This window comes from Capra hircus, chromosome 3 (assembly GCF_001704415.2).
Source record: "Capra hircus breed San Clemente chromosome 3, ASM170441v1, whole genome shotgun sequence".
Classification (NCBI taxonomy): Eukaryota; Metazoa; Chordata; class Mammalia; order Artiodactyla; family Bovidae; genus Capra; species Capra hircus.
The window spans coordinates 110,328,424-110,350,391 of NC_030810.1; the positions used below are offsets into that span (position 1 = coordinate 110,328,424).

The 21,968-nt window shown below is 56.8% G+C and overlaps 2 protein-coding genes across 4 annotated transcripts; one reads left to right on the plus strand and one right to left on the minus strand.

Annotated features, from left to right (window-relative positions):
* Positions 2,043-11,598, plus strand: KCNJ9 (potassium voltage-gated channel subfamily J member 9). Of its 2 annotated transcripts, XM_018046369.1 has the most exons (3): positions 2,043-2,479; positions 4,792-5,705; positions 8,591-11,598. In XM_018046369.1, the coding sequence occupies exons 2-3, from the start codon at positions 4,850-4,852 to the stop codon at positions 8,968-8,970; spliced, it is 1,236 nt and encodes a 411-aa protein (XP_017901858.1). In that variant the 5' UTR covers positions 2,043-2,479; positions 4,792-4,849; the 3' UTR covers positions 8,971-11,598. The 2 variants fall into 2 exon arrangements, with proteins under 2 accessions (XP_017901858.1, XP_017901860.1); XM_018046371.1 differs by lacking the exon at positions 2,043-2,479 and having other exon boundaries at positions 4,788-5,705.
* On the minus strand, positions 12,213-19,808 carry IGSF8 (immunoglobulin superfamily member 8). 2 transcript variants are annotated; one of them, XM_018046368.1, is made up of 8 exons: positions 19,791-19,808; positions 19,048-19,202; positions 15,687-16,064; positions 14,431-14,892; positions 13,724-14,131; positions 13,093-13,506; positions 12,631-12,761; positions 12,213-12,467 (listed from the first exon to the last, which is right to left on the minus strand). In XM_018046368.1, exons 2-7 carry the CDS (start codon positions 19,100-19,102, stop codon positions 12,646-12,648), a joined length of 1,833 nt encoding a protein of 610 aa, XP_017901857.1. In that variant the 5' UTR covers positions 19,103-19,202; positions 19,791-19,808; the 3' UTR covers positions 12,213-12,467; positions 12,631-12,645. The 2 variants fall into 2 exon arrangements, with proteins under 2 accessions (XP_017901857.1, XP_017901856.1); XM_018046367.1 differs by lacking the exon at positions 19,791-19,808 and having other exon boundaries at positions 19,048-19,311.

The following is a 21,968-nucleotide window of genomic DNA, read 5'->3' on the forward strand; positions in this document are numbered from 1 at the left end:
AGTCCCTGCCTCGTGTAATCCTCACGACAACATCCCCAGAGATGAACAATACAGGTGTTCTCAGTTCTTAGATGAAGAAACTGTTCACAGAGGTTAAGTAACTTGCTCACAGTGACCCAGCTCCTAAGGGACAGCATTGGGACCTGAACCCAGGACTCTGCCTCCTGAGACTACATTACTCAGCGCTCCCTTTTCCACCTTGCCAAGCCATTTCAGGAACTTCTAACTGGTCAGTATCCATTTCTACATCTTCCCACTCCTTTAGCTCACTGTTCCAACTTTAACGCAGCTGGAGAATTGATCAACACATAGGCTATAATAATACTGATGTCGTCCACCACTCTGTGCTTTTAATTATTTCCCTGGGGAAAGTGAACATTCAAGTATTTCCATTCCTCCAATTTTTTTTCTTGATTTTTTTTATCAGTGCTCCTAAAGCTATGTCTTTACAGTTATGATCAGTGAATAAGAATACTTTTGGGATTCCCTGGTGGTCCAGTGGTTAGGAGTCCACACTTCCATTGCCCAGGGCACTGATTTGATCCCTAGTTGGGCTTCCCTGGTGGTTCAGATGATAAACAATCTGCCTGCAATGCGGGAGACCTGGGTTCAGTCCCTGGGTTGGGAAGATCTGGAGGAGGGCATGGCAACCCACTCCAGTATTCTTGCCTGGAGAATCCCCATGAACAGAGAAGCCTGGCGGGCTGCAGTCCATGGGGTCGCAAACAGTCAGATACGACTGACCAACTAAGCACAGCACAGGGCACTACGATCCTACCAGCTGAGTTGGTGGCCAAAAAAGAAGAGAATACTTCCATGTTCTGGTTTTTATGTACCAGTGTGCCAACATGCGTGTTTACATACAAACATCATAACTGCTTATACTGCTTTGCCATAGATGTTGCATTGCCAAGGGAGTGGGGCATTGAGATGTGAGTGGGACCACTTCTCTGCCAATATCCAACTCTGTGACATTCAGTAAACCATTTAACCTTTCTCAGCTTTAGTTTTCTCATCCATAAATAGAGAAAATAGTACTTATCTCATAGGGTATCACCCAGGGTTTTTAAATGAGGTGTGTCTAGCTCAGAGCTGATGCTCAAAGAATCCTTAATAGTAGCGTCAGTATTTGGAGAAGGCAATGTCACCCCACTCCAGTACTCTTGCCTGGAAAATCCCATGGATGGAGGAACCTGGTGGGCTGCAGTCCATGGGGTCGCTAAGAGTCGGACATGACTGAGTGACTTCACTTTCACTTTTCTCTTTCCTGCATTGGAGAAGGAAATGGCAACCCACTCCAGTGTTCTTGCCTGGAGAATCCCAGGGACGGCGGAGCCTGGTAGGCTGCCGTCTATGGGGTCGCACAGACTTGGACACGACTGAAGCAACTCAGCAGCAGCAGCAGTGTCAGAATTCTGTGCTAATGTGTCTTTCTCCCGAGCAACCATGTACTTCTGGTGGGCAGGGACTTATTTCTGTAACTGCTTCCACCCAGCACATTACCTGGCACTTGGGCTCCACGAGAGTTTGTTGAATGAAGAGTTATAAGCCCTAACCTAGCCTTTTCTGTTGGACATCTGGGCTGTTTCTAGACCTTTCACTGTTAACAAACTAGACTCCAAAGCCCTTCTATTCACATTGCCTCATTCAGTCTGCACGCCCTGTGAAGTAGGTGGCAAGAGGCTATTTGCACATATCCACGTCCTGGGAAAGATGGAGCAACTGCGGCTGACTGAAATGGGTCACCTCGCAAATCAGTGACAAAGGTTAGAACCCCTGACCCTACCTCCCTTCCTTGGGTGGATCTCTTTTCTCTCTGACTACCTTCTTCTGGATCAGAGTGGCCTCTCCAAAATGAAGACTGTGATGGCGGGCCTGACCAAGAGCCTGACTTGAACCCAGGAAACTGCCTCATGAGATCGTATTACTCAGCACCGCCTTTTCCATCTTGCCAGGCCATTCCAGGAACTTCAAACCTTCCAGCACCCAGAAGCCCGACTAGAGGTGAATCCCCGGGAAACCAAATGCCTGATTCCCAAACACATCAGGGCTTGTATTTTCTCAGAGCAAGGAGCTTCTTAGGAAAGAGCCAGCATGCCAGCTTTTCTTCTTTTTTTTTTTCCTGAGGGGGTGAGGAGGCGAGCATTGAGTTGTCCAGGAGGAGGGACTTTGGCTAAAAATAGCCGTGGCGTGTGGATCAGCCTCTAGTGGTACCCAGGACTGGGGAGGGGAGGGGGATGCTCTAGAGCTGTCGCCAGACCGGTTGCTGTGGAAACAAGAGAGGAGCAGGGGAGCCTGGGAAGTGGGGATGACACAGATAGCGAGTCCTAGTCAGAGCTGCCGCTACATTTAGGGGAAACAGCAGTGCTCGCGGCTCCCACCCTCCAGGGGTGCTTGGGGTGAGGGGGAGGCGGTGTCAGGGGCATGGACGCTACCCCCCAGGGGTCTCTGCTGCCGGCTACTCTCCTCTCCACACGCTGTGAGTTGAGTTGCGGGGGACTTGGGTTTGGGCCCCTATTTCCAAAGCAAGTGGGGATTTGGGAAGAGCTGGTTCCTGAGGGAGTTTTCATCAGATCCCCTTCCAACAAATAAGCCCCCTTGCAGGCCAGCACTCTCAAGCGGGAGAAAGGGAGATTCAGCAGAACGCAGCACTGGGGTCTTCTGAAAAGGGCACAGCATGCACATGGAATAAGGAGGAGCAGGCTGGAGGAACAGGGCTCTTTGGAGGGAAGCTGCAGAAATTGAGTCTTTGCTCCTGGGATGGAGGCAACCATTTCACACCTTTCCTGCCCCACTGAGGAAAATGCAGCCCCCACTTAAGGAAGATGGGAGACAGAACACAGTCAAAGTGAGGCTCACCTAGATCCCCAGGGCAATGGAGGGCGAGAGAGTTCTGGGGACTCTGACTCTGGGGTTTCTTCCTCACACATGGCAGAGAAATCTGCCTAAGCAGGCAGACTGGGGGTCAGATGACCTAAGACCTCGAGAGAACATCTGAAAGCCCACCTGGACGGAAGCTGGAATATGTGGGCTCAGGCTCTTTTCTGCAGGACCTGTGATCTCTAAGCCGATCAGTGCTTGGAGATCACTTCTCAAGGATATCCTGGGCTGCGGGGAGAGAAAGGGATGCTCACCACTGGGGGAGGGGAAGACCCTAACCTGCCGTTGCACTGGGACTCGTGGACGCGTCCCCGATTCCTCCTGAAAAATAAATATAGGGGTGCCCTCAAGCTCCAAGCCCTCTTGTTTTGGTTTTTCCTCCTGCCCTCTACCCCAGCAACACACACAAACCACACATACACCCACACCCACACCCACACAACCTCCAAAGATCTACAGAACACCTCACTCCAGAACTTAAATTCAAGAGTGCTGGGTTTGGAGTTGCATATCCAGGCAGTGTCTCCCCAGGACCTGGTCAAATGTCCAGACCATCTGTGGTCCTTATGTCACATCTTCCCATCCAGCACTCTACTACAACCAGTCCAGGATTCCCTGGAGTGGGAGAAGAGGATGATTCCCAGGAAGAAGGGAAGGTTGAAAAGCCTTGAATCTTTATTCTTAACCTTTCCTTGTATGGGCCATACCTCCTAGGGGTCCCTAGATGCCTACAGAAGGACTCTGGGTCTCTCTCTTTCAGGGCAGATTGCAGTCCAGAGAGTTGCTCACAGGGAAGAATTTAAAGCAAAATCGGGTAGGCTTCTCTTGGAATGTGAGATCTGGGACATATGGAGGGGGGGCTGTTGTCAGGATAGTCAAGGGAGGTGGGAGGCTGGGGCGGGGATAGAACTGAAGGGAGGAGAGAGGTAAATGCGGGTGCTTTGATCACTTATCTGAGTTAAAGGCTCATTAGCTCAGGCTCAAACTCTGAGTTAAAGAGTAGGTTGCTAGAGGGTTACAAGCCTAATCCTGATGACCTTTGTGCTTCTTTTACCCTGGCTGTCCGTGTTGATCTCACATCCTCCGACCCTCCTGCCCACTTGCCGGCTGTCTCCACTGTGGAAATAACCCAGGGGAAATGGGGCTAACACTACAGCTGCAATGACCAGCGTCAGTCCTCAGGGAGAATTCTCAGTGGGAATTTCCTAAGGTGGGAAAGTTCAACCTTTGCCCACTGGAGATTTTTCACTCGCTTTCCACCACTTTCACTTCTTCTTTGTAAGCTTCTTGAGCGGAAGAAGGTGTGCGGGGAGGGGAGCTGGGGGTAGAGTAAGCAAGGTCCAAAAAGGGAGGAATGGGAAAGACTTTCTGTGTCAGTCTCCTGGTGAATGGTAAAACAGCCTAGTTAGCCTGCAGGCTGAATGCAGAGATCAGGGATAAGGGACTGCCTGACTTTAGCCTGGGTTGGGTGGAAGCGGGAGACCTTTGGGCAGGGAGGGCTCTGCACTGGCGAGGAAGATGAACCACCACCTGCTTTCAAGAAGCTCACAGTGCACAGATCTCAGGAAACTCCCTTCTTGCCCAGGGCCTTCTGCCTGGGGGTGGCCGTGAGGTGCTGCACAGCCCAGTTAGAGGCAGTGGGACCAAGATCTCTGTTACCACGCCCCGCCCTTTCCTTCTAAAATAATCAGTCATGCAGAGTGCGATCCAGTTCATACACCCTATCCCACTGGATCCTCATGATTTTGTGAGCTGCGGGTGGGGCCAGCTAGGGCTGTGTGTATCGTTCCCATTCTACCGATGCGGCAAGCCGTGGCAGCAAGGGACTCGCACAGGGCCACCCGGCCCCTGCGCGCAGGCCCGGACGTCTCGGCCTCTCCGGCGGGTCGGCTAATGCAGCCCACCTCTCAGCCCCTCCAGGCCCCGCGCCGCCGCCCGGGCACTGACCTCGCCGCCCGCGGCCACGGCCATGGCCATGGCGCAGGAGAACGCCGCCTTCTCGCCCGGCCCGGAGGAGCCGCCGCGGCGCCGCGGCCGCCAGCGCTACGTGGAAAAGGACGGGCGCTGCAACGTGCAGCAGGGAAACGTGCGCGAGACGTACCGCTACCTGACCGACCTGTTCACCACGCTCGTGGACCTGCAGTGGCGCCTGAGCCTGCTCTTCTTCGTGCTGGCCTACGCGCTCACCTGGCTCTTCTTCGGCGCCATCTGGTGGCTGATCGCCTACGGCCGCGGCGACCTGGAGCACCTGGAGGACACGGCGTGGACCCCGTGCGTCAACAACCTCAACGGCTTCGTGGCCGCCTTCCTCTTCTCCATCGAGACGGAGACCACCATCGGCTACGGGCACCGCGTCATCACCGACCAGTGCCCCGAGGGCATCGTGCTGCTGCTGCTGCAGGCCATCCTGGGCTCCATGGTGAACGCCTTCATGGTGGGCTGCATGTTCGTCAAGATCTCGCAGCCCAACAAGCGCGCCGCCACGCTCGTCTTCTCCTCGCACGCCGTGGTGTCGCTGCGCGACGGGCGCCTCTGCCTCATGTTCCGGGTGGGCGACCTGCGATCTTCGCACATCGTCGAGGCCTCCATCCGCGCCAAGCTCATCCGCTCGCGCCAGACGCTGGAGGGCGAGTTCATCCCGCTGCACCAGACCGACCTCAGCGTGGGCTTCGACACGGGCGATGACCGCCTCTTCCTCGTCTCGCCTCTGGTCATCAGCCACGAGATCGACGCCGCCAGTCCCTTCTGGGAGGCGTCGCGCCGCGCCCTCGAGAGGGACGACTTCGAGATCGTGGTCATCCTCGAGGGCATGGTGGAAGCCACGGGTGCGGGCGGACCCGAGGAGGAGGAGCAGGGGAGGCGAGCGGGTGGGCAGGAAAAACTGGACCTAGAGGAGCCAGGGCAGGCGAAGCAGGGGGTGAGGAGGGATGGAGGGACGGGTAGAGAATGGATGGAGAGGCTGGTAGAGGATGAGAGAGGCTGAGGTGAGATTTGGGACCTGGGTTGGGAGAGGTGTGTGAACAGAGTGATTACCCAGAGAGCCGAGAAAAAGCAGGAATCCTCTGAAGTAGCCTGGCCGGGTCCTGAGCCGGGTCCCTGGCTCAGAAGTGGAAACAGGGCAGAGTAACGACAGTAGCCAACCCAGTGCTTACTTCGTGCCCTGCACGGTTCCAAAGCACTTTACCCCTCTGAGCTCATTTAATCCAAGCCCCATGAAGGACCCCGCTGAGGTTATTTCTCATTTTGGGGCTCATTTTTCAGGGAGCAGAATGCCCCAGTGAGAAGTTAAGTTGTCCACAGTCATAGGCTAAATAAGCAGTGGACACAGGCAGTCTGGCTTCAGTGTTTAGGGTGCAGGGTAGGAGGGAAGGTTTAGGTTTGCAATCTTTCTCAGTACTGAGAGGTCCAGGCTTCTGGAATTTGATGGTGAGGGTTTTTCCATGACCTGAATTATTCCTAGCCTGGACGTTAAGGAGAGGTTGATAGCTGCTGGCAGCTCTGCCTGGGTTTCCCAATCCATCATAAGGCTCAGTTTCCACTGACAAAGGAAACAGATGACCTGAACATTTCAAGCCCCTTTCCAGAAGGAATTGGCAATGTACCTGTAATGTCAGAACTTCCAACTCTGGCCTCCACAGTGAAAGGTTTGGGAGCAAGTCCCTGGTGGTTCAGACGGTAAAGTGTCTGTCTACAATATGGGAGACCCGGGTTCGATCCCTGGGTTGGGAAGATCCCCTGGAGAAGGAAATGGCAACCCGCTCCAGTACTATTGCCTGGAAAATCCCATGGACGGAGGAGTGTGGTAGGCTACAGTCCATGGGGTCTCCAAGAGTCGGACATGACTGAGCGACTTCACTTCACAGGACAAGACCAGTGTAGCAGGACCAGCAAATGAGTCCTTTGATACTTGAGATCCAGAAGAGGGTACTTCCCTGGCAGTTCAGCAGTTGAGACTCTGAGCTGCCAGTACAGGACATGGGGCTGGATCCCTGGTCCAGGGACTAAGATCCTGTATGCTTTGGTGGGGCCCAAAACAATTTTTTTTTTTAATGGGGATAGAAATGGGAGGAGAAGATTGCAAGTGGATAACCAAAGGCCCACCAGGTGGCCCTGTGGCTCCTGCCTGTGTTGTCCCCTGCTGGCTTATCCTAGGCTGGTGCCAGCAAACACGCTTCACTCTGAGCCTGTACCACTGTCTGCCTCAGTGTTCCTCACTCCTTCCCCCACACCGTACCCCCCCCCATTCCCTTCACTTCCCCCACTCACCCTGTTTCCTTTCCTCTCATTTCACCAGCTGGCACTCTTGCTGGTACCTGGGAAATCCCTGCCCAACCCTCTTCTCATGTATCACCAACCCTCACCCTCTTCCTCGAGCCCCCTCTCTCCAGGGTCACTTTTGCTTCCTCTGCCGCTCCTCTCCTGGACATTCCCTCTGCCAGCCAAAGGAACAGAGAATGCCAACGTCCCCACACTGGCTCGAGGTGGGGCTTTCAGTGCTAAGAGCCGGTCTCTGATCAGCTAGTGTTCACGCTTCTGTTCCCCTTTGTTCAAAGGTAGATATGAGTTGAGGGGGATGCAAGAGACCCCAAGTAGAGGAGAAGCATTTGCCGCAGTGGCTGTGGCCACCCCACAGGGAAAGCAGGACACACGGCCATGGCAAGGAGTACGGGGGAAGGGTAGGTGAAGGAGAGAGGGAGGGGAGCTTATCGGATTTTTCTAGAGAGACAAAGTTGGAAAGGATGGTATTTTGGGTGAGAGAGTCAGTATCCAAAATGCTTCTGAAAAGCAAGTATAATGAGCCAAAAACCCAACAAGATGACATTTAAAAGGAATAAATATAAAGTTCTAGATTTAGGCTTAAAAAAAATCACTTATGTAAGCACAGCATGGAAGAGCTCTGGTGAAAAAAGAACTGGGGGTTTTAGTTGGCCACAGGCAATGTGATACAGCTTCCCAAAATGTTTATATAATGTGATCTTGGGCCCTATTTGCTAAAGAATCATGGGCAGAAGGAGAGGCAGTAAGCCCTCTCTTATGCATGCATCAGGCTACGGTTGGAGTATTTATCACATCCAACGTGCTTAAAGCATCCTTTGGCCATTCTGGTTTGCAGCCAAGAAAGTAAAATTTTTGGAAGCCAGGTCACAGGAATGGTGAAGGGAGACAGATATTCAGTCTGAAAGAGAGAAGACATGATGAAACCAGAGACTCCTGCTTCCAGTTACTTGAAGGGGTATCATCAAGCAGAGGAATGAGACTAAGGGAAGCAGATTTTGGCTCTGTATAAAGAACAACTCAAATAGTAGCGCTATTACACAAAAGAGGGGATTCCTTGTGAGGTGGTGAGTTCTTAATCCTAGGAGGTAATCAAGTGCATGCTAAATGCACATGACTGGGAATGCTCCAGTGGGGGACCCTGCATGGAGAGGCAAGTTGGGCTAGATGATCCCCAAGGTCAGTCTCAAGGTTAAGCTTGCCTGGTTGGCATCTCCAATGGAGGGGAAGGGAGAATGTGGGCCAGAGAGGAAGAGTTGGGATAAATGGAGGACAGGAGGGGTACAAAAATTGGGAAGGAAGAGAAAGTGGACCAAAGAGGGTTGCGGGCCCTTGAGGAGGGCTACAGGCAAGAGTTTTAGGAATAGGGTTGTGGAATGACACAGGAGAGGTAAGGCTCGGCTGGGATCCCCTTGACCTATGCCCCTCCCCTCAGGAATGACATGCCAAGCTCGGAGCTCCTACCTGGTGGATGAGGTGCTATGGGGCCACCGCTTCACCTCAGTGCTGACCCTGGAGGATGGCTTCTATGAAGTAGACTATGCCAGCTTCCACGAGACCTTTGAGGTGCCCACACCTTCATGCAGTGCCCGGGAGCTGGCCGAGGCCGCAGCCCGACTGGACGCCCATCTCTACTGGTCCATCCCCAGCCGGCTGGACGAGAAGGTGGAGGAGGAGGGGGCTGGAGAGGGGGCTGGAGAGGAGGCGGGAGAGGAGGCGGGAGAGGAGGCGGGAGAGGGGGCGGGCGAAGGGGCTGGGGTTGACAAAGAGCAGAATGGCTGCCTGCCACCCCCAGAGAGTGAGTCCAAGGTATGACCAGATTCCTCCAGACCCCTGTGGCAGGGCCAGACACAGGTACCTGGGCAGCTGAATGTCGTAGGTGGAGAAGGAGTCCGGCAAGGTCCCTATGAATGCACCAAAGCTGGAGAGCCCCCTCAGAATCTCGGGTCTGGGATCCAACTTGGACGGGAGAGATCCTGATTTCAGGAGAATGGAGGGTGGGGATGGGTGAACTTACCCAGCCTGTCTGTGTTTGACCTTCCTGTCTGCTCATAGTTGGATATGTGGACAGAAGGATGGGCCTGTGTGAGCCGGATGAGAAGATGGAAGCAGAGAGAGATAGCCAGTAGATAGATAAATGGGCTGACAAGCTGGTGGAGCGCTCAGGGCTGCCGCTAACTCACAGAGCATCTTTGTGCAAATTCTAAAAAGGCACCCTTTTCCTCTAGACTGACACCACCCTAAACCAGGGTGCACGGCCTGGGGAGCAGATGTGGGCTGCATTTTAGTCTCCACTCTTCTCCTCAGCCAGCCTCCCCGAGTCTGGCCCATCTGTCTCACTGGACGCAGCAGCCCGAGCTAGCCCAAGGCAGAGAAAGCTGGAAGGAGGCAGGCAAAGAGGGAGAGGCTGTCCTCCCACCTCCACCCCCACCACCGTGACAGGCTGGGGGCAGGCTGAGAGGCTGGCAGGGGCAGCTCAGTAGGGTATGAAGGACCTCATCCATGATGGAGGGAAACCAACTGTAGGGGAGATGCCAGAGCTGGGGCCCTAGGGCCCTGGGGCTGGGCCTGGACAAGGCAAGCTGAGGACGACCATCTTCTAACAGAGAAGGGAGACCTCAGAAGTGCCACTGCAGAGGCGGGAGGGGAGAGCAGGGTTGTGAAGAGAGGAACCAGGGGAGACACGGAGCTCATGAGTTCACTAGAGCTGGACACAGGGCCCTCGGGAAACAAGACTCAGTCTTGGGGTACAGTGAGAGGGAGTCATTCACGTGGCTCACTGGGTGCCAGCTGGGTCCAGAGTGCTGACCCGGGCATGTGTGGGGAAGATGGCCAGAGATCCGATTCCTATTCCAGGAATACAGCACGTGCATGTGGGAAAGACAGGGACATATGCCTTTGGCAACTGTTTCAAACCCAGAACGTGGGCAATCTCTCTGAGTAGGGGTGGGAGTGCTCGGTGATCAGAAAGCCGAGGACTGAGTCAGACCTAGAGAGAGAGTGACTGGAGCCAGCAGTTGTGAACTGGGGTGGGCATCAGGGTCAACCTGGAGGGCTCGGGGACACAGATGGTTGAACTGCACTCCCAGAGTTTTGGACACAGTAGGGCTGGGGCAGAGACCAAAACTCCGCATTTCTAACGCGTCAGGTCCTGATGCCAGAACAGGGACCACGCTTTGAGAAGCCCTCCCCGAAGCAGACTGGGGGTTCTGTCAGGAAGTGGGCATCAAGCTGAGGAGGCGCTGAGGATCCTTCAGGAGACTGAAATATAACGGGTGGAGAATTGTGGTGAGGGGAAAGGGGACCCTGAAACCCAGGCTGAAGAGTTTAACTCTGGACTCAGGGACTCACCTGTCAGTGAAAATAGGGCGGCGACAAGCTAGAGATGGGGTTTGGTGAAGATGAGTAGGCATAATAGATAGAGCAAAGCAGCTGGGAGGGCTTCGGGGGGGGGGGGGGAGTCCTGGAGAAGCAATGGGAGCTGGAGGAGGAAGGGCATCAGTGACAGAGGATGGAATCCCACCTGGGACTTGACGTAGGCTCAAACATGGGAGAAGGTTGAGAGAGAGGCGAGAGTCCAAATATCTGGATGTGGCTGTGGCCTGCCGTTTGCCCAGCTGGGACAGGAGCCCCTGGAGACATGTTCCCATGCCACGCGCATCCCCTTCCTGGCCTCATCCCAGTTACCAGCGAGGCCCTCCATCCCAGGATGATGAAGGGAGAGCAACAGCGAGTCAAGAAGGGGCAGAGGTGGGGGAGCCTGCGGCTGGGAGAGACGTGTACACACGCACAAGCACACCGTCCCCAGCGGCGACCTCCAGCCTTGGCCCTGGCCACATCCCACTCCCGAACGTTTAGTAAAAGCCCGAACTCCTTGGGGGGGGAGCACCCCACTGTGCTGCATTCCAGGCTGCGCAGCTGGGGTCCTATGAGACGCTGTACCTCCTGGAAGCAGGAAGGAGCCATGCCAGCTCAGAGAGGACGTCTTTGCCTCAGATCAGGGTCATCCGGGCACCATCAGTCAAAGATGAGGTCCCTGCACCCTGGCATCAATTGTTCGCAAAAAAAAAAAAAAAAAAAAAGTTTGGGGGTGGGGTGGGGTGTGCTTTTGGTTCAATTTGCTGAGACGGCTGGAGTTGGATGGACGGGAGGGGACTGTTGGTGCCCACACTTGCTCCTGTGGTAGTTCACCCACTGCAGAGAACTGAGGCTGGACGGGAGGCCTGAGACCCTGCCGCCCCTCTCCTCACGCTCAGCCACCTCTCAGGGCCCCGCTGTGTGCGGCACAGGGAGTCTGGAGACCCGGGTTCGAGTCCTGACACTGCCACTACTTAGCTCTATGACTCTGGGCAAGTCGCGTCACTTCTCTGAGCCTCGGTTGCCCCATCTGTAAAAACAACACTTGGCAAACTGGTAATGCTCAATAAATGCTTAAATCACTGAGCTGAAAGAGATCAGAGAATCCTTAGGCAGAGACAAATTCCGGGAGCCCCAAGGGCACGGGAGGGGATGCGGGCAGCCAGGAGGAGCAGGGGCTTTGTAGGGGCTCCTCTGAGTGCTGTCCGCCCGCCACCCGGGCGGCTGTGTTCTGGGGCTTCCTTTCTGCTGCTGTCAGACCGAATAATGAAGATCAGGAGGGAAAGGCTGAGGCCCCAGGGCCTGGGGGGAGGAGTCAGGTCCAAGATCAGCCTGATCAAGAGGCTGAGATTGTAGAGTAGCGCGGGAACTCAGAAAGGGGGGCGCTGGGCCCTGGAAGCCGCTGCCCTGCAACCTGGGAGAAGCCTTGAGGTGAAGGCTTGCTCAGCTGGAACTCACCCCTCTTCCTCCCTTCCCGCCCCAAGCAAGAATCCCTACAGGAATCAGCTCTGCACTGACAGCTCGGACAGCAGATGGGACCCAGGTGTCCCTCCTGGGGTGGGTGGCATGGCCCACAGAGGCCAGATGGTGTTTGTAGGGGGAAGAGCGACCCGGGTTGTCCAGAAGAGGCCGTCAGCCCCCAGCAGCCTCTCTGCCACCCGTCCCAGCCCCCATGGCAGGGAAGACACAGCCAGCCCGGATTTTATAAAACAAGTTTATTCACATTTTAGAAAAACTAATTCTAGGACAGGGAACTGCCTCCCTTTGGGCTGGGTATGAGATCATGAACAGAAGGCCAGAGGGAGGAGCTTGGGAAGGAAGGCGTGGGGGATGGGGGGCCACGTCTCCCACTCTGGATGGGAGTCAGTCAAATAAATTAAAGGAAGGGCAGGCAGAGGGAGAGGGTATTCAGACACCAAAGGCAGGCTTGCGGCTGGGCTGGAAGACAGTCACATCTGCAGGAACAGGAGAGCAGGCTGTGAGGGGGCTAGGGAGAGCGTGACTCCCTCCTGGCCCTTGCCAGGGTCCCGCAGAGCTGAGAGCGGCTGGGTAGGGCCAGGGAGGGAGCTGTTCATCTCAGGACTGGGGAAGACAGGGCTGGGGGTTCTCACCCCTCACCTGGGGTGGGAGGAATCACCGTTTCCGCAGCCGCTTCATGAAACAGCAGGTGATGGAGCCGAGGATGGTGGCTCCGATGACTAGCGCAACCCCCGCGCCCACCAGCAGGGGCACAAACAGAGTGTCCAGGGCTGGGCGAGAGAGGATGGCTCTGCTCAGCCTGGGGTGTCCCTGCTCTCCACCCACAGTCCCACCCATCTGCCAGCACCTTCTGTCAAGCTGTCCACACCACCTCCCCCACACACACAGTCTTCTGCCGGCTCCCTGCCTTCTCTGCACTCAAGCCAGTACCCACCACCAGGACACTGGAGCAGCTGGGTGGCGAACGGCCGAAAGCTGGACTTTGGGAGGAGAAAGAGGGACCAGAGGGACAGCTAGTGGGAGGATCAGATGCAAAGGAGAGAACAAGAGCAGGGGATGGGGGGAGGCCTGAGCAAGGAGGAGAGGGCAGGCGTCACTCACCATGCGTGTATGGGTAGACTGTGACAGGCCCCGAGCGGGCACTGCCCGCCTGGTACCAGCTGTAGTCAGCGTGCTGCACCCAGGCGCTGGGGGCACAGTGGTACACGCCTTCGTCCTCGGGCCCCAAGCTGTGCAGTCTCAGCCGATGGCTTCGGGGCCCCACCAGCTCCACGCTGACAGGGCCTCCTCCAGGCCGGACCCCCAGCTCCGCCACACCGTCCTGGCCCACCCCGCCCACCAGTTGGGCAGGGGCAGAGCTCAGCTCCCCCTCCTCCGGCCGCTCCACCCACCAGCTGGCAGCAAGCCGCAGCCCAGGGGGGCCGCCCCGCACGGAGACGTTGCAGAGCAGGGAGGCAGTCTCCCCGCGGTACACTGCGCCTCCCGCCAGCCAGGCCACGGCCTCCAGCACCACACCTGCACAACGAAGGTCAGAGGTGAAAGGTCAGGGCACATGGGATTAGGACCACTGTCCAAGCGAGCCCCCAGAAATTCAGTGTTCCCACAATCTTAGAAGAGGAGTGTGAGGCTGAGACATGGAGGCAGCTGATGCAGAAGGAGAGAGGCTCAGAAACGGAAGGGAAAGGTTCTACAGACCCCGAAACCTGTCCAGGGTCCAGCCTGCCCCGCTCACCTTCTTCTCTGACGTGCACGGGGAGGGGCCGGGAGCGAGCACTGGCGGCTTCACGAAGCCGGGCCCCAGACCCTCGGACGTAGGCCTTGGCTAGGCAGCGGTAGGTGCCCGCATCCCCAGGCCGGGCAGCCTCCAGCCGTAGCCGGTAAGTTCGGGAGGCCACCTTCTCCATGGCAATGTGCCGGCCCTCGTAGCCAGGGCCCAGGCTGCCCACTCCCTCCGTGTCCAACTGGGCCACCAGGCGGCCGGGCCCAGGTGCCCCTGCGGGTGCCATCTCCCAGCCCACAGAGTAGGCGGCATGACGGCCCGGCGGGGGCAAGGCCCCCGACACATTGCACAGCAGCTCCAAGGGCTCCCCTGGGCCGACCCGACGCTCACCAGGCCCTACTGTCACTGCCAGCTGGCTGGCTGAAACACAGGCAGGAAAGAGGTGTCAAGGAGCCAGGAGAGGGCACGGAGCACCTGTCCCCCCTTGACAAGAGGAAACTGCCCCCCATCTCTCCCACCCAGGGGCCCGACTCTCACCCTCAGCCGCGGCCCTCCCATCTCCACACCCATATCTGAGCAGAGAAAACCCATCACGGGGACAGATGCTAACGGGAAGCAATGCTAATGAGACTGCTCACTCGAGGTCTCGGACCACGGTCCTCTAGGGTCCCTGAGATACTCTGGCTCCCAGCTGGCACTGGGGGACCCCGGGCACTCACACAGTGTCTGAACATCCACGTGCGCCAGCACAGCCCTCTTCTCTGCTATCTGGGCCCAGCTGCCATCCGGATCCTGAATCCACTCGGTGGCAGTGCAGTGGTAGGTGCCTGCATCATCCGCTTGGGCACCGCCCAGCACCATGCGGTACCGCTCGGACCCCTCCTTGCCCAGCCGCAGCTCCCCGGCTGCCAGTCGTGCGGCATAGGGAGCTCCAGCGTCCACTGCCAGGTCGGGCCGGAGCCCCACCACTTCCTGCAGAGTCGCTCGCCCCACAGGCACCTCGGGCACAGCCCGCCCAAAGGACACAGCCAGGTGTGTGTGCTTCTGCGTGCTCGTCCTCGCCAGGCAGCCCAGTGCCAGCTCCTGCCCCTCGTGCACTGTGAGGCGAGGGGGTGAAGTCGGGGCCTGGCGGCCTCGCGGCCCCGGGGGGCTAGCAGACACCTGCAGCGTGTCTGGAAGAACTAGAGAGAGCAGGTGGAGTGAGGGGGCGCTGTTGACCTGTGTGAGCTGTTTTCCACCTACAACTTATTTCCCTAAATAGACCGTGAGATCCTAGAAGGCAGAGACTTCGTGTTGTATCATTCCTTCTATAACCCAGTGGTGCCAAGCACAGTGCTGGCACACAGCAGGCACTCAGTAAATACTTGCTGAGTTTCATAGAACCAGCTCATCGCCTACTCACCCTTATGTTTGAGAGTGACCCCTGTTTGAAATACTCAGCTAAGTGGCTCTGTCTTCCTTCCCGGAAGACAAAGAACCTTAAGAGAGCAAGAATGTCACATGGTCTCCCTCTTCCTACCCTGCCTCTACTTTCCCCACTCCTCCCCCAGATCTGGATCCTGAAATCTCCAGGCATGGAGTCTGTTCACCCTATGGGGCTCCCCTACCCTCCAGGGAATGGAAAGCTTCAGGACACTTCCCCGTCTCCCAGGAAGCCGCTTGATAGAGTAAGAGCTGTGCTGTGCTTAGTCATTCAGCTGTCTGACCCTGTGTGACCCCATGGACTGTAGCCTGCCAGGCTCCTCTGTCCATGAGGATTCTCCAGGCAAGAAGACTGGAGTTGGTTGCCATGCTCTCCTCAATAAGAGCTGTGGACTGGAATGAAGAGTTCTGGGTTAGAGTCCCAGGCCAGTCACTAATTTGCACAAAGTCAAATTAGGGGACCTCCTTGGACCTCAAGTCCCTCTTGAGTTGCGGCTGGCCCTGACTTCCTGCCTTTGGGAGAGAGTGGCCCCACCCTCTCAGGGCCCAGTACCTCTCAGTTCCACTTTGCCGCTGTAGCTGCCCAGGTAGCGGGCATCAGTGGAGGGTGTGTAGCATTCGTAAATGCCAGCATCCTGGGCCTGCAGGCGGGAGATCCTGAGCACCGCGGCATCGCCCTGCAGACGCTGCACCTGAACCTCGCCAGCTGCCACTCGGGGCCCAAAGATGGCGTAGGAGAACCGGGTGTCCCTGGTGCTGACAATGCCCAGGGCGGCCTCTGGGGCCTCGGGCCTGTACAGGAACCACTCGAAGTCCTGCTGGGCAGAGCCCTCGTAGCCACTGACATTGCAGGAGATGGAGACGGCAGCGCCAGCCACGCGGTACAGGGGCCCCTGAGGGACCAGCACTTCCCGGGCACAGCACCCAATTCCTACGGGAAAGGACGAAGTTAGGCACGCCTGGATCCTCACTGCATCCCCCCGGCACCCGCATCATCCTTGCTGCCTGCTTGTGAAAGGAAAGGAAACCTGAAGACACTCGGTGTACAGCTTGGGCCCTGTTCTGAGAACCAGGAAAGGATGCTGAGAGGCAAGACACCTGGGTCTCAAGGAGGTGGTGGGGGAGAGCCCGGTTAGCCTCAGAACGCAGAATCATCCCTGTTCCTGGCAGGCCAGAAGCAGAGTAGCTAAGTGCAGGAAGGGGTGTATCTGCTTTCTGATTTAACCATTCCTTGATTCCTCCCCTTGTTACCCCATTCTCCTGTCTGCGGACCAGGTGAGCCTTCTAGCTAAGGGATCCTGAGACCACATGTCCCCCTCCTTTATTTAAAAGGAGCTGGAAAAACTTTGATCAGAAGAGCTGGTTGGCCCAGCTGTGTCACCTGGGCCAGGGGACTCCAGACAATGGAGCCACTGGCCCGGGCAGGAGAGGGTACAGGCCCAGTCAGTTCTCACCACAGCATCCCTCCCCCCTCTCCAGCTGTGTCATGAGCTCACTGCTTCTCCGCCCTCTGGGGCTGCCGAGGCAGCTGAGGCTCATGGGGCAAGAACCAGTCTCTGCCCTGGGCTCTGGGGGCAGAGGCTCCCCTCCCCCACCAGTGCCTGCCAACCTTCCCCAAAGGCCCAGCTGACACACAATCCTCCCCCCACCCCCTAAACAAAAGCCTTAATTTGCATATAGTGTGCATTCATTTACATACCGATCCCTTTCTGTAGGGAGGCTGTAACCACCACCACCCGGCCCCCCACCCGCCCTCACGGTTGTCCCCTCCCATCTTTCTCTCCTCAGAGAGGCCAAAACTCTGCTTCACCCCACCCTCACCCCTAGCCTGCCCTCAAAGGGTAGCCTTGTGGCCTTGGAGGGCTCAGCTTCTTCTTCTGTCTTTCCACAGCCCCAAATCATAGAATCTCAGGACACAAGGAGGGCTGGGTCAACTCTCTACCTCCATCTCACAGATGAGAAAGGTAAGGTATGAGAGGTAGAATGTCTTGGCCAAGTTCCTACTATCCTTGGCTGGCCTCCCCGTGCCCCATAGAGGGACAAAGAGAGGCAATGGGAACACACACGGGGAGGCCTGAGGGCAATGGCCTCACCAAGCAGAGCATCACTCCAGGGACAGACCCCAACCTTTCTGCAGGGGCGGGAGGAAAACACCTAGTCTGTAGTCAGACTGTCCTCCAGAAGCCCTCCCCATAGCTCCGTCTTCTCCCTGCGGCTGAGTCATGGGGAGACCTCGTGGCTGCTCAGTTAGAGCACAGGCTGGGAGTCTGGAAGCAGAAGCCGAGTTCCAGCTCCATGCCCAACCCCAGCTGTACCGTGTGGACTAGCCCCATCCACACTACACTGGAGGAGAGCTAGGAGCTCTCCACTTTGACAGGGAGACAGCCTGTGACTCAGAAGGGCCCTGCCTCAGGGCATTTCATAATCAGCGTGACGGAGCTGGCCTAGGGGCAGACTCTGCTCAGGAGGGCCCCCTCCCATCTTCCTGGCTCCACAACTGCTGATGCTTGGAGATCCCCATGGGAAAGTCACCCTCACCGCCTTGGGAAACCAGCTGCCAGGCAGCTCTCTCCAAGCCCCCTCCTGTGGGTTAGCAGAGAAGGAAAGGAGAGCAAAGAGACCTGCTTCGGGTCTCTGGTGTGGGTTCAAATCCAAGCCCCAACACTCACTCAGTGTGTTCTCTGGGGCAAGTTATTTCATTTTCCTCACCTTCAAAGTAACAGTAAGTGCCCACATCCAGGACACTCAGATCCCACAGACTCTCTTATCTCTCTACGCCACACTTACCCTGGGCTCCTCTCTGCGCCATGCTGCCCACTGGGGAAAAGAGGCCCAGTGCTAGGTAACCAGGGCCCACAGCTCCCTGCTCTGTTTGGCCCTGCCTAGGGCCTCAAGGAGAGGACTCATTCTAGTCCCACAGGGCCCCGGGACCTATGCAGTACAGGGAGGCCGCTTGGCTCTGAGATGGAGCACTGGTCTAGAAACAGGCGGCTAGGGCTACGTCAGCCTCTGCCTTAACTATGGCAGCTCCGAATCCGGGCACCAAAGCCACCCCCTCGCAGCCCTCTGTTCTGATTTCAAGGGTTGCAGTCTCCTGAGTCTGTGTAGGCAGCCACCGTCCCATCCTCCTCCCCAGGCCAGCCCTACAGGGAGCCCTCCAGTCCACACCCAGAACATTCCCACTGTCACTGCCCTCATGCAGCCTTGCAGCAGTGGCTCAGACAGCCCTCCGTGAACACCCACCACAACAGACACAGGGTGCTTGGGGGGTCTCAGCATCAGTCTCCAGGGAGCCTGGTTTCTCCTGAGGCAGGGAGGCTGGGACTAAGGGGGTGTGACAGCTGGTGGGAGGCTACAGAGACAAGTGCTATCTGAGAGACCCGACCCAGGATGAGGCTGAGGCGTCAGATAATGAAGTTGGAGAGGGGGATGCAATTAGGGGAGACTTACTTCAAAAGATCGTGGGCAGAACGGGCCCCTGGGCCTCCAGCCAACTCCAGCGATTATGAAGATGGCCAGGCACTGCCCACGCAGGGCGAGTACCTAAGGCCGGGCCTGAAGCTGAGTGTGAGGCAGACAGGAGTCGCTGCGCCCCCCGGACCTGAGTGTGCCAGCAGGGAAGCGGGACCCAGCCCCCGGAGGCCTGGCGGTCCCTGGGGACCGCACTTTGGTGGGTCCAAACTGTGTCCCAGCCTAGGGCCTAGAATCGGGGAGCCTTATCCGCCCCCCCAGCAAGACTGGCTAGGCCGGCGGCCACAGAGGGAAGCTGGACGCCAGGCCCGGGAAGGCTGGAGGCGCCGCTGAGGGAGAAGGGGCTACCAGGGGCTCCGAAATGCTGGGGAGACGACAGGGCTGAACAGATAGCAGGCACCTGCCGGGCGGGGCTGGGAGCCGGGGCGGGGGGCCGGGCTTACCCAGCATTAACAGCAGCAGCGGCGGCGGCGGCAACTTGGGACCGAGGGCGCCCATCCTGCACAGCCGGCTCTAGGAAGGCTCTGGGGGGCGGCGCGGGCTCTGGGTGACCAGGGGTTCGGGGGGCGCATGCCCGGGTGGGGGTCACGAAGCGGAGCTGCGAGGCGTGGGTGCGCGGAGCGGAGCTGAGCTAAGCGGGAGCTGCCAAGTCCCCGCCCTCTTCCCTCCTCCCTCTTCCCTCCTCCTCGCCGCCTCCTACTGCTTTCCCTCCCGCCTAGGCTACTAGGAAGACCGTTCCCGCCCCGCGTTGCCCCGACGCCTCCCACCCTTGCCCAGGCCCCGCCCCGGCCCTGGGCTGCTGGCCCCAGTCTGGCCCCGCCCCGGTCCCCAACTCCGCCCCAACCCCTTCCGACCCTGGCCCCGCTCAGGTCCCCGGGTTTGTCCCTACAGGGTCCTGGACCTCGGCCCCGGCTCTGCCTGCCCCAGTCTCCGCCCCGACCTCAGCCTAGGCCCAGCCCGGGTGCGGCTCGGGTACTCGGCTCCGCCCAGACCCCGGCCCAGGCCCGCCCCCCTCAGCCCTAGCTCCGCCCCGACCCCGGTCCGCGGGCTGGAGGCACAGGAGCTTGGCCGAGTCCCCACAAGCTCCGCAGAGTGCACAGGTGCCCTGCGCAGTCTTGTTTTTCTCCGAGAGTTAGATGCTAGGGCCCTGGGATGGGTGAAGTGGCTGTGCCTTCGCGCTTAGAACCTGGCTATTTGCTCTGGACCTCTAGGCCTCGCCGCAAATCCTGCTGAAACGGGAAAGGGCGGATCTAGACGTTGCGGAACTAGGAGGATCTGAGCTGAAGGGCTTTACCCGGCTCCACAGGGTCACTGAAGACCTGTTTGCCGCCCCCTCGGGGCAGAATAAGAGGAAGAGAGCTAGGAGGCTGGGCCGTCTGGGTGCCGTCACTTCCTGGCTGGCAATCCTGGTCAAGTTGCTTAACATCCTTCCACTTTTCTTGTTGGCAAATTGAAATGAATGACATCCACCCCAAAGGATTTTTGTGACGATTGAGATAATGTACAGAAGGTGTCTGGCATAGAATACACTACATAGGAGTTGCTGCTGCTGCTGCTAAGTCGCTTCAGTCGTGTCCGACTCTGCGACCCCATGGACGGCAGCCCACCAGGCTCCCCCGTCCCTGTGATTTTGCAGGCAAGAACACTGGAGTGGGTTGCCATTTCCTTCTCCAATGGATGAAAGTGAAAAGTGAAAGTGAAGTCGCTCAGTCGTGTCTGACTCTTCGCGACCCCGTGGACTGCAGCCTACCAGGCTCCTCTGTCCATGGGATTTTCCAGGCAAAAGTACTGGAGTGGGGTGCCATTGCCTTCTCCGAAATAGGAGATGGGGGAGGGGTAAATTATTCCAAACGTTTGCTAAGAGATTTAGTTCAGACCTAAAGAGAGGGTGATCCTGGGGTTTAGGTGAAGGAGTCTCTAGTTCCAGTGAGGAGAAATGGGCGCTGGAGAAGACACTTGAGAGACCCTTGGACAGCAAGGAGATCAAACCAGTCAATCCTAAAGGAAATCAACCCTAAATATTCACTGGAAGGACTGATGCTGAAGCTGACACTCCAATACTTTGGCCATCTGATGCGAAGAGCCGACTTATTGAAAAAGACCCTGATGCTGGGAAAGATGGAGGGCAGGAGAAGGGGGCAACAGAGGATGAGATGGTTAGATGGCATCATCAACTCAGTGGAAGTAAGTTTGAGCAAACTCTGGAAGATAATGAAGGACAGGGAAGCCTGGCACACTGCAGGTCCGTGGAGTTACGAAGAGTCAGACTCAACTGAGCGACTGAACAACATCAATAACTGCACTGGGAAGGGTGGAGCCTGCCCAGAGTTGGGAGAGTGGAAAAGTCATCTTTCCCAGGTACTCTGACTCTTTCTCTGTGGTGGAGAACGTGGGAAGTGGGGAGGAACAGGAAGGGTGGGGCCAGACCAGGAAAAGGGACAACCAGGCCTGCTAAGCTAAGGCTGTCAGAGTGGCCATCCACGGGGGGTGACCCCAAAGCTCATCTAGCACCTTCATCCTCAGAATTTCATCTGTTCCCACTCATTGCCCCCAACCCTTCCTTTCACTCCTTACTCCCTTTTACAGAGGAGGAAATGGAGGCCCAGAGAGAGGAAGTGGCACAGGCCAGACGACCTTCCTTGATTTTGTCTTCTCAGAGTCTGGCATAGAGTCTAGATCAGAGGAGGTGCTCAGCTGAAGCCACATTAGGAACCCTAGAGAGACTGGAGAAATTCTGAGACAGAATCCTGGGGACCACTGAGGGAACCAGAGGTCCAGCCCTCCCTCTCAATACTTCCAGTTCTGCCCCAAGAATAGGGCAGTAGGGTGCCTTTTCCTTCACACTTTATCATATCTACAGCCTGAGGTCTCCAGACTCATTTTATCTAAATGCATCCACAGGCCAGGCTGAGTTATGTGAAAACTGAAATGTGTCTGGAAGCTTTTGGAGAAAAGCCACACTCCCTTTATTTGGGAGTGGAATGGACCTGACGCCTTTCTGATGCTTGAGAGATGAGAGATGTTGCCAAACATCATTATCATCACAGATGCAATTTATGGGACGTGTTGATCTTAAAGATAACAAGGTCTTAAGCTACAAAAATGAGTTTATCCAGGAATAGCAGAGGAATTACAATTCAAGAGACACAAACTATGCTGAACCATAGGCATGTTGGAGACGACAAAGAGAAGCTCAGCTTTCATAAGGAAGAGCTTTCATCTTAAGGAGGAAACGAGAGGGCAGATTTCTTTTTCATTTTCTGCAAGTGGTGAACAGCTTGTCATTGCTGAGTCAGAAGGAAACCATTTCTCCTGTTTGGGTGGGATCTGTAAGCTATAGTTATGTGCGTAAGAGCCGTCTCTT

Excerpts from the sequence above, each read along its gene's own strand:
- KCNJ9 (XM_018046369.1), top strand. The coding sequence starts at position 4,850 with ATGGCCATGGCGCAGGAGAACGCCGCCTTCTCGCCCGGCCCGGAGGAG. Across the intron at positions 5,706-8,590 it reads GGGCATGGTGGAAGCCACGG|GAATGACATGCCAAGCTCGG; the intron begins GTGCGGGCGGAC and ends CCCTCCCCTCAG.
- IGSF8 (XM_018046368.1), bottom strand. The coding sequence starts at position 19,102 with ATGGGCGCCCTCGGTCCCAAGTTGCCGCCGCCGCCGCTGCTGCTGTTA. Across the intron at positions 16,065-19,047 it reads GCTGCTGCTGTTAATGCTGG|GAATTGGGTGCTGTGCCCGG; the intron begins GTAAGCCCGGCC and ends CCTTTCCCGTAG. Across the intron at positions 13,507-13,723 it reads CGTGCACGTCAGAGAAGAAG|GTGTGGTGCTGGAGGCCGTG; the intron begins GTGAGCGGGGCA and ends TTCGTTGTGCAG.